Below are 10,900 nucleotides of genomic sequence, written 5' to 3'. Positions count from 1 at the left end.
GTAAATAACTAAGTAGTAGGAGATTGATATGATAAAGATAGACCCGGTGGCCATAGGTTTCACTAGTGGCTTCTCTCGAGAGCATAAGTATTCTACGGTGGGTGAACAAATTACTGTTGAGCAATTGACAGAATTGAGCATAGTTATGATCATGTATATATGCATCACGTCCGAGACAAGTAGACCGACTCCTGCCTGCATCTACTACTATTACTCCACTCATCGACCGCTATCCAGCATACATCTAGAGTATCTATACCTACTAATAAAGTAAGGTGCGTTTCTCCAATTTTTTCATCCGTTCACCATCGAAAAGATTTTTTTCTATTCGAGGTGGTACTAATTTTTTGTCCGTTCGTCTATTAGAAAAGAAAAACGCCAGATTTCGTACATGGGCCGCTTGCAGTGTAGCCCAGCAAAGTCAACCCAGTTATTTTCATGTCCATGCAGGTGGGAAAATCCTATTTATCGCACCGAGTGTTAGATAGCCTTAAATTCGCAAATGGCGCCCAAGTTGGGCTGAAGCGTTTTTTTCTTTTGTGTTATGTTTCTATTTCTATTTTTCCGTTTCTTTCTCATTTTCTTTGGGTTTTTTTCCTTTCAAGTTTGTTTTTTCTCCCTTTTTTCCATAAATTGAAAATTTTCAAAAAAGTTAAAAATATCAGAAATATTCGATTTTTAAAAAAATGTCCAGATTTTTTTACAATACATTCTGTTTTGAAAAATGTTCAGAATATTAAATCTTTGTTCTCATTACAAAATAGTTGCAAATTCACATAGGGCGCCCGAGCTGGGCTGAACCATTTTTTTGTGCGGTGTTATGTTTCAATTTTTCTTTTTCCATTTCTTTCTATTTCTATTTTATTTTCTTTTATTTTTTTCCTTTCAAATTTATTTTCCTTTCTACCTTTTTCCGTAAATTCAATTTTTCAGATAAGTTCAAACTATCAGAAAAACTTGAATTATTTTAAAAAATTCAGTATTTTAAAATATATTCCATTCCAAAAAATGTCCATAACATAAAATCTTTGTTTTCATAGAAAAATCGGTTCAGATTAAACAAATGTTTCATTTTTTCTTTATGCTTTTCAAAGTTGTTTGAGATTTTCCTCAAAAAAATTGCATTAAAAATGTCCCAAATACGAAAAATATTTTTGTTTTTGTGAAATGTTCGCAAATTCAGAATCAGAATAATATCCGAGTTTAAAGAAGCACATTTTCAAAAATTGTTCTGGATGTGCAAAATATGTTTCCTTTTTTGAAAAAAAACACAAATTCGAAACATGTTCCTATTATTATAAAAGGTTTAGGTTTTCAAATAAAATTGTGAATTTTGAGCATTTCCAATTTTGTTGTGTATATCTGAAAATGTAAAGAATTTTAAAAAGTGTTTGGGATTTTCAAAATTATTCATGTTTCCAAGAATATTCAGCAATTTATTAATTTTTAAACAGTTCAATTTTTTTGTTTCCAATCTGACATTGGAGTATGATCTTAAAGGTTTGAGCTGGCCATTGGTAGGTAGGACTCGTTTCTTCGAGTGGCTAGCAGCACGTAGTTGGGTCTTTGAGGACATGATTTTGATCCATCAACTCATCATTTTTTCAATTTTTTCGTGCCTTACTAAACAGGTCGTCTTGGCGCCTACCAGTGTGCTGGTCCATACACGAACTGATGTGTGTCCCATAGGCTATTTTACGCAACTAGAATCATATAGTAGCCCCCACGTAGTTGGCCTCCATCCGGTGATCCCATTGTAAGAGAGAGTAGTCGAAGCAACCATGCCCCAAAGATCACCGCATAGCTACCAAATTAGAAGGTAGACACAACCCTGAGACAGAGGCGGACCCGAAGGAAAAAAGCATGAGTTGGATGGTTGCCGCCACGCCGACTAACCCCACCACTATCAAGATCTCGCGGGACAAACATGACCCGCGAGAAGACCACAACTTCACTCTCTATCGCACCGCTATGAAGATCATTTTTGGTGGACACATCAATTATCTCTCCCATTGGTTTTCCAAACAAACATCTCTCCCGTTGCAACGCACGAGCATATGTGCTAGTTAAGTTAAAAACAGAGTAACGCCTTAAGCAAGATGACATGATGTAGAGGGATAGACTCATGCAATATGAAGAAAACCCCATCTTGTTATCCTCGATGGCAACAATACAATACGTGCCTTGCTGCCCTTACTGTCACCGGGAAAGGACACCGCAAGATTGAACCCAAAGCTAAGCACTTCTCCCATTGCAAGAAAGATCAATCTAGTAGACCAAACCAAACTGATAATTCGAAGAGACTTGCAAAGATAATCAATCATACATAAAAGAATTCAGAGAAGATTCAAGTATTATTCATAGGTAGACTTGATCATAAACCCACAATTCATCGGTCTCAACAAACACACCGTAAAAAGAAGATTACATCGAATAGATCTCCACAAGAGAGGGGGAGAACATTGTATTGAGATCCAAAAAGAGAGAAGAAGCCATCTAGCTACTAACTATGGACCCGTAGGTCTGAAGTAAACTACTCACACTTCATCGGAGAGGCTATGGTGTTGATGTAGAAGCCCTCCGTGATCGATGCCCCCTCCGGCGGAGCTCCGGAACAGGCCCCAAGATGGGATCTCGTGGATACAGAAAGTTACGGCGGTGGAATTAGGGTTTTTGCTCCTTATCTGGTCGTTTGAGGGTACGTGGGTATATATAGGAGGAAGAAGTATGTTGGTGGAGCAACAGGGGGCCCACGAGGGTGGGGGCGCGCTTGGGGGGTAGGCGCGCCCCCTACCTCATGGCCTCCTGTTACATGGCTTGACGTAGGGTCCAAGTCTCCTGAGTTGTATTCGATGAGAAAATCACGTTTCCGAAGGTTTCATTCCGTTTGGACTCCGTTTGATATTCCTTTACTTCGAAATCCTAAAACAGGCAAAAAAACAACAATTTTGGGTTGGGCCTCTGGTTAATAGATTAGTCCCAAAAATAATATAAAAGTGGATAATAAAGCCCAATAATGTCCAAAACAGTAGATTATATAGCATGGAGCAATCAAAAATTATAGATACATTGGAGACGTATCAAACCCTAACAAAAGTCACCCTCCAGCAATCAAAAATTATAGATACATGATAGATCTCATCCAACCCATCACCGTCCAGCAAGCCTACGATGGAATTACTCACACACGGCGGTGAGCATCATGAAATTGATGATGGAGGATGGTTGATGATGACGATGGCGACGGATTCCCCTCTCCGGAGCCTCGAACGGACTCTAGATCAGCCCTCCCGAGAGAGTTTAGGGCTTGGCGGCGGCTCCGTATCGTAAAACGCGATGAATCCTTCTCTTTGATTTTTTTCTCCCCGAAAGCAAATATATAGAGTTGGAGTTGAGGTCGGAGGAGCTCCAGGGGGCCCACGAGGTAGGGGGGCGCGCCCCCTCCCTCGTGGCTAGGGTGTGGGCCCCCTGGTCTTCATCTTTTGCAAGGATTTTTTACTATTTCCAAATAGACGTTCCGTGAAGTTTCAGGTCATTCCGAGAACTTTTGTTTCTGCACATAAATAACACCATGGCAATTCTGCTAAAAACAGCGTTAGTCCGGGTTAGTTCCATTCAAATCGTGCAAGTTAGAGTCCGAAACAAGGGCAAAAGTGTTTGGAAAAGTAGATACGACTCTAACTTGCATGATTTGAATGGAACTAACCCGGACTGACGCTGTTTTCAGCAGAATTGCCATGGTGTTATTTTTGTGCAGAAATAGAAGTTCTCATAATGACGTGAAAATCAAAGGAGAATTATTTTGGAATATATAAAAAATAATGGAAGGAAGATCCACGTCAGGGGGGCCTCCACCTGTCCACGAGGGTGGGGGCGCGCCCCCTTCCTCATGGGCTCCCTGACGCTTCACCGACCTCAACCCTGACTCCATATATTCACTTTCGGGGAGAAAAGAACCAGAGAGAAGGATTCATCGCATTTTACGATACGGAGCCACCGCCAAGCCCTAAACTCTCTCAGGAGGGCTGATCTGGAGTCCGTTCGGGGCTCCGGAGAGGGGAATCCGTCGCCATCGTCATCATCAACCATCCTCCATCACCAATTTCATGATGCTCACCGCCGTGCGTGAGTAATTCCATCATAGGCTTGCTGGACGGTGATGGGTTGGATGAGATTTATCATGTAATCGAGTTAGTTTTGTTAGGGTTTGATCCCTAGTATCCACTATGTTCTGAGATTGATGTTGCTATGACTTTGCTATGCTTAATGCTTGTTACTAGGGCCCAAGTGCCATGATTTCAGATCTGAACCTATTATGTTTTCATCAATATATGAGAGTTCTTGATCCTATCTTGCAAGTCTATAGTCACCTACTATGTGTTATGATCCGGCAACCCCGAAGTGACAATAATCGAGACCACTCCCGGTGATGACTGTAGTTTGAGGAGTTCATGTATTCACTATGTGTTAATGCTTTGTTCCGGTACTCTATTAAAAGAGGCCTTAATATCCCTTAGTTTCCAATAGGACCCCGCTGCCATGGGGGGGGGAGGACAAAAGATGTCACGCAAGTTCTTTCCATAAGCACGTATGACTATATTCGGAATACATGTCTACATTACATTGATGAATTGGAGCTAGTTTTGTGTCACCCTATGTTATGACTGTTACATGATGAACCGCATCCGGCATAATTCTCTATCACCGATCCATTGCCTACGAGCTTTCCATATATTGTTCTTCGCTTATTTACTTTTTCGTTGCTATTGTTATCATCACTATAAAACACCAAAAATGTTACTTTTTATACCGTTACCTTTTACCATCGTTACCACTACTATCATATTACTTTGCTACTAAACACTTTGCTGCAGATATTAAGTTTTCAGGTGTGGTTGAATTGACAACTCAGCTGCTAATACTTGAGAATATTCTTTGGCTCCCCTTGTGTCGAATCAATAAATTTGGGTTGAATACTCTACCCTCAAAAACTGTTGCGATCCCCTATACTTGTGGGTTATCATTGATACAATGACCCTGTCTCACCGGTGGATGACTCGCCATCAGAGTAAACGACGGTCTCATCACCATATGTTGGTCTGTCCTCAGATTCCACTCCATGGATAAATCCCATGAAGGCACGATTCATGGCAGGCCGAACCCGGGTGGGTCTCGCATGCTGAGCCGTCTAGACGATGTCGGTGCAGATGTCCGGCTCAGGGCCCGGTTCGCCGATCTTGCCGATGAAGACGTGGATTCCACCGAAAGGGACCCGGTACCCGTACTCAATTGAGCCGGCCTCCGGGCCCCAATCCGCGTCGTCGATGTAGAGTTTGCCACGACGACTCTTGGTCATCCGGCCCACAGCATATCCCTTGATCCCTTCGAAGTTGCCCTTTAAGAACTCGAAACTACCGTGTGATAGCCCCACGGTGGGAGCCAACTGTCGTGGAATTGTCACGGCAGATGACCTAGTGTGAGGACTTAGTCGTGGAGCCATTGTAATGAGGTTAGCTTAAAGGGGTTAATCAGGACAAAGGACACGAGGAGTTTATACTGGTTCGGCCCCTTACGATGAAGGTAAAAGCCTAGTCTAGTTTGTAGTTGGTATTGCTAGGGTTTCGATGAGCAGGGAGCGAATACGCTTAGACCCGGCTCTCGATCTGTTGTTTCTTGTCCTAAGATGCCGCCAGGTCGTCTCCTTATATATACGGGTTGACGCCTTGCGGCCTTCAGAGTCTCGGGCGGTTTATACAATGTATCCGGCTCGGTGACCTTTCTCATATGCCTTACAATACAAGCTTACATACATGGTGGTTTATAATCATGGGACTTAAGCTGCCTTTGGGTCTGGGCCCTCTACTAAATCTATCTATGAACCGCCATATGATCGTTGGGCTCCATTGAGACGGATCATCATAGGGATGACCCGGCCCCTCCTGGGCGGGTCATACCCAATAGTTATATCCCCAACATATAGTATCAGCAACACTGTTTGCCTCCTGGTTAATTATGTCCACCGCATTTGAGCTATCAGATTCCAAAATAAGAGAGTTACATCCAATATTTGTTGGCAGGATCAGACCGTTGCGAATAGCCATCACCTCCACCGAATCAATTGATGTAACGTGCGATATAAACCACGATGCGGCTGCAATGAATTCTCCTCTATCATCTCGAGCTACTGCCCTCGTAGCTCCCGTCATATTCTCCAGGCAGAACGTTGCATCAACATTAATCTTAACTCTTCCACTTGTTGGCTTTCCCCACATGTGATCACGCCCACGAATGGGTTGGTTTGGTGTTTTAGCCCGCACAAAGTTTGTGGCCAGGACTTTGATCGAGATAGCAGTACGTTCATGCGATCTTATTTCTTCTCCTTTTACATATTGCCTGCGTTGCCACCAGATATACCAGCTGCCAACTGCGATAAGCTCCGCCAAGGGCAGGTCACCCATCGTTGCTTGGCGCCTCATGAGCACATCCATTGTGATTGCACCAGATCGGTCTATGGCTACAACCCGTTCTATTTCTTCTCTAACCCCAAGCTGCGACCAGACTTTCAGGGCCCTCTGGCATGTAAACAAGCAGTGTTGGGAATCCTCCATACCCACAACACAGATCGACATTGTGCTGTCGTTGGTATGTGCCTCCTAGCCAATGTCCCTCGACACGGTAGGACGCCCCTGAGAACTTTCCAAGTAAAATGTTTGATTTTCCCAGGGACCCGCATCCTTCAAATATATTTCCATATGTCATATACTCGATGACTTCCCTGCCCATCAATCACATTCCATTGTTTCCTATATTGATTATCAAACTCAACACGTTATGCTGATCTGACTGAGAACGTTTCAGATTTTGTGTGATGCTACAATATGAAGTTCTTCAAAATCTCCACACGAAGTGGGATTTGCAATATTCTGTAGACATCCACTGGGTTGAAAACTGACCGTAGGAGATCTTCATCCCACTTGTGTGAATATGAATCTATAAATTCTTCTACTTTCCCCAACACAGTAGCTTCTCTGGGTGTGATAACTTTCCGAGACTCGCCTCGGTCAATTAGCAGCGTAGGGCTTCAGTTTTCAAATTACAATCAAACAAAAGAATGAAATATGTTTTTTTCTCAAGAAAAGTATAATAGTACACTATCTTCTATTTCCTGTACATGATTATTTTCTGGATAAGAGCGTCCCTCCATTCCTCCTGTTCAGCGTTAGCCATGGCCTGGCAGCAACCACCATCGCCGGTGGCGGCGAAGTCATCGCCGCCACCCGCTCCCACCACGGTAATCTCTCTCGACGAAGATCTCCTCCGCGAGATCTTCCTCCGCCTCCCCTCCCTCCCGAGCCTCGTCCGTGCCGCCCTCAGCTGCCGCACCTTCCTCGGCGCCGTCCGCTCGTCCCCCGCCTTCCGCCGCAGCTTCCGGGAGGCCCACCTGCCCCCTCTCCTCGGCCTCTTCTTCGACCCCGAAGTCCCCTCCATCCCCGCCTTCGCGCCCCTCCGCCGCCGCGCCGACCCTGACCTCGCGGCCGCCGTCCGCGGTGCCGATTTCTTCCTCACCCGCCTCCCCGCCGACGACGACACCTTCCCGGGGTGGGCCATAGAGGGCTGCTGCGACGGCAACGTCCTCCTCCAGAACTGCAGCCTGGAGCAGTTCGCCGTCTACAACCCCCTCGCGCGGGCCCTGGATCTCATCCCCGTGCCGCCCGACAAGATCTTCGACGGCGCCCGCGGCGACGCCAAGTACCTCGGATGCTACATCCTCTCCTCCGAAGAGGGCGGCGAGCCGCTGCGCCTGGTCTACACCTGCCATGACAAGTCGCGGGCGCGTGCCGCCGTCTTCTCGTCGGAGAGCAGGGAGTGGCAGATCTTCCCGTGGTCGGAGGCTGTGACGCCACTGCCTGAAGACGAGCACTGGCTTAAAGTTGGCACGTTGGTGAATGGGTTCGTCTACTGGATACACACAAATGAAGCCTACATCCTTGTGCTGAACACAGCGACACTACATTTCTCCCAGATGGATTTGCCGCCGACCTTGGTGGCGCGAGATCTCATATTCAGGGTTGGCGAGACCAAGGATGGGAAGCCTTGCATTGTCTGCCCAATTGATTTCGAGCTTTTTGTTTGGGTCCGGGGAGCCGAGGATGACGGCATCGAGAGATGGATATTCGACCAGAGGTTTCCGTTGGAGACGATTGTCGAGGTCACCGAGAGTACACTTGTGGAACATGGTGACCTGAAGGTTGTGGCCACTATTGGTGGATTTGTGTACTTCTCTACCATGGAAACGTTCCTTGATGGTCATAATCCTAGTTGGTTCATGTCTCTATGCATGGAGACAGGGGAGCTGGCTACGCTCTTTCAGAGGAGATTTGACGGCCATCCCCATCCCTACATCATGGCATGGCCTCCTTGCTTGATAGACAACCAGGTGCACCCTCAACTCGAAGGTGCTTGATGGAATGTGGATAAGGTATCATAACATTTCCTTTGTTTGGCCACTAGATGGTGTTGTCCAGTAGTGTTAAAATGACATTATGTTTGAGAAACGAGCAAATTGGACTATGTAGTATATTTGTAGCATTTGCCAAATGCTTGCTTGTGTTTTTATGTGGCTGCATTTCTGAACTGGTTCGCATATTGCATTCCGCCTCCTTTGAGACAGAGATTCCACTTTCTAATTGGCCCGGTTGTCATTTTGGTTTGATGCTTCTGTTGTGTTGCCAGTTGTACTGAATTTGATACTGTTCATATGTAAATGCTTGTAAGAGGTTCTGCTTGTTATTTTTGTTTTATCCTAACCACTCCTTTGTTTTGTTTTCCCTCCCTTACCTTAATATTTGAAATGAAATGCCTATCCACCTACTTGTATACAGTATTCCAATATGGTACTCATCCCATGAAATATTTTACAGTTGGAGCTCCTGCCCATGAGATTAAAATGAGAAATTCGGCTTGGAAACCCACTAAGAGTAAGGCAGAAATTAGGTTAGCTGGATGGCAAGGGATGATCTTGACTACTGGTGGTTGACTTGTTGTGGTTAAATCATTCCTTCACACCATGCCTCGTTGCATGTAGGGATTAGAAAGGGAATTGATTTTTTCAGAGCATAGTTTGCTATGTTATGAATACCTACATATTGGGAAATATCATTTAGTAGACTGGTATATATTTGTGGACCCAAACAACAGAGGGCAATATGGCTCTGTAAACTTAGGACAGAGTATTGCTGGCAGAAAGCTTTATAAGAGAAATGTGTCAAAACCAGTACATTACTGGTATCAAAAAACAGAAATGGAGATTCTCAATTTTGGTCAGGTATCCCTGATAACAAAGATTCATCCTATAACCATTGCAGAAGAATTGTTGTGAATGGAACTAATAACAGATCCTGAAAGGATTGGTGGCTGGATAGAGAACCTCTAATCTCTTTGTTTATCGTTTCATACGCTATATAATACTCACTCTGTTCCTAAATATAAGTCTTTTTAGACATTTCAAATGAACTACTACATACGAATGTATGTAGACATATTTTAGAGTGTAGATTCACTCATTTTGCTCCGTATGTAGTCATTTGTTGGCATCTCTGTTTCTGAAGTACTAAATGAGGGGTGGGATGCCATGTTTCTAAACTAGGGCATATGATCAACAGCTGAAACAAAACCGGTCGTATGATCATATCCCTCCTCCTAACTTTCTAAGAAGAGAATGGAAGGTTGAGATGCATTGTCAAATTTGTGTCGGAATGAAACCATTTTATCATTTATCTCTCTCCTGTTCACTTGCGAGGTTTGTGTGGAATAATCTGACGTGCTTTTAATCTGTACTATTTTTGCTGCACAAATTTAAAAACATGAAGTATTTCTAGCTACTGTTGGCATTGCATCGATTTTTTTTGAACGATATGGTGTTTTAGAAGTCAAGCTTGCTTCGAACAGAAGAGAATTGCTGATCCTTTCATGATTGATATATTCGTATGGTAAGTCATTGGCTAAACTTGTGATTCTTGATGCAGACGGAAGTCAGAAAACTGAGAGGAGCCGAAGTGGGGGGTTAAAACCGTTTAGAGAAGCAGGAACTGAAGTCTTGAGGGCAACCAAAGATGGGAGGATCACTCATCAATTCCAGGGCCAACGCGAGGTTTACTGGAGGTTGTCTTGCGACCCAAATACTCGTGTCCTTGGCTGGCAGTGTTGATTAGGTTTGCTCTGCTGTGTTTCACGCCCCAAACTTATTCAGAAAATGAGTGTATGTTGTGTGTTGTACTGCCTTTCCCTTAGAGACATCACACTGCAGTTTCCCCTATATATTCAACAGCAGTAATGTAATCACCAACATGAGTCGGAGGAAATTAAGCCTAAATGCTTACCATTTTCACTGCCCCTGTTCCAAAATATAAAGGCGGAAGAAACAATGTTTTCCCTTTTATTTGTGAACTCTTGGTGATGCTAGGAATGTATGCGGATGCTAGAGCACCCTTCTTGTTACAAATGGGGTTTTATGTGGATGCTTTGTAGTCTGTACACCACAGCTATTACAAGATCAAAGTGGCTGCAGCAACTGCATACACTGTAACAAAGGAACATATACTCTCTCTTCTTCTTTTTTTGCGAGAAACAAGGAACATATCCAAGACTGCCCATCACTATTCTTGTTTGACTGACCGGGAGAGCCTGGAAAACCATTGCTGGACAATCTGTACCGGGGAGCTGAGGATGATTGGTGGCAGAAAAAAATAATCCGCTGGGTCAAACTATCCCCCCACGTCCACTGGTCCACATGACGTGGGGAGGCGGAGCGCGACTGGATCAGCACAAGTATTTTCTATTCCCATATGTATTTGGATCAGATGCAGCGCCTGTGTACTACAAGTGCCACATCTCTCACCTC

At 44.3% G+C, this 10,900-nt stretch overlaps 1 protein-coding gene across 2 annotated transcripts; it reads left to right on the top strand.

The window, feature by feature from the left end:
- Positions 1 to 7,153: 7,153 nt before the first annotated feature.
- LOC125515969 (uncharacterized) lies at positions 7,154 to 10,387 on the top strand. 2 transcript variants are annotated; one of them, XM_048681445.2, is made up of 2 exons: positions 7,154 to 8,479; positions 8,922 to 10,019. In XM_048681445.2, exon 1 carries the CDS (start codon positions 7,172 to 7,174, stop codon positions 8,462 to 8,464), a length of 1,293 nt encoding a protein of 430 aa, XP_048537402.2. In that variant the 5' UTR covers positions 7,154 to 7,171; the 3' UTR covers positions 8,465 to 8,479; positions 8,922 to 10,019. The 2 variants fall into 2 exon arrangements, with proteins under 2 accessions (XP_048537402.2, XP_048537401.2); XM_048681444.2 differs by lacking the exon at positions 8,922 to 10,019 and adding an exon at positions 10,026 to 10,387 and having other exon boundaries at positions 7,158 to 8,479.
- Positions 10,388 to 10,900: the final 513 nt, after the last annotated feature.

This window comes from Triticum urartu, chromosome 6A, assembly GCF_056163025.1.
Source record: "Triticum urartu cultivar PI428250 chromosome 6A, HENAU_Tu73, whole genome shotgun sequence".
NCBI lineage: Eukaryota > Viridiplantae > Streptophyta > Magnoliopsida > Poales > Poaceae > Triticum > Triticum urartu.
The sequence above is the reverse complement of the archived record's forward strand: the minus strand, read 5'-3'. Positions and strand labels throughout refer to the sequence as shown.

Bases quoted from the DNA above. Each gene is read 5' to 3' on its own strand.
- LOC125515969 (XM_048681444.2), top strand. From the start codon at position 7,172: ATGATTATTTTCTGGATAAGAGCGTCCCTCCATTCCTCCTGTTCAGCG.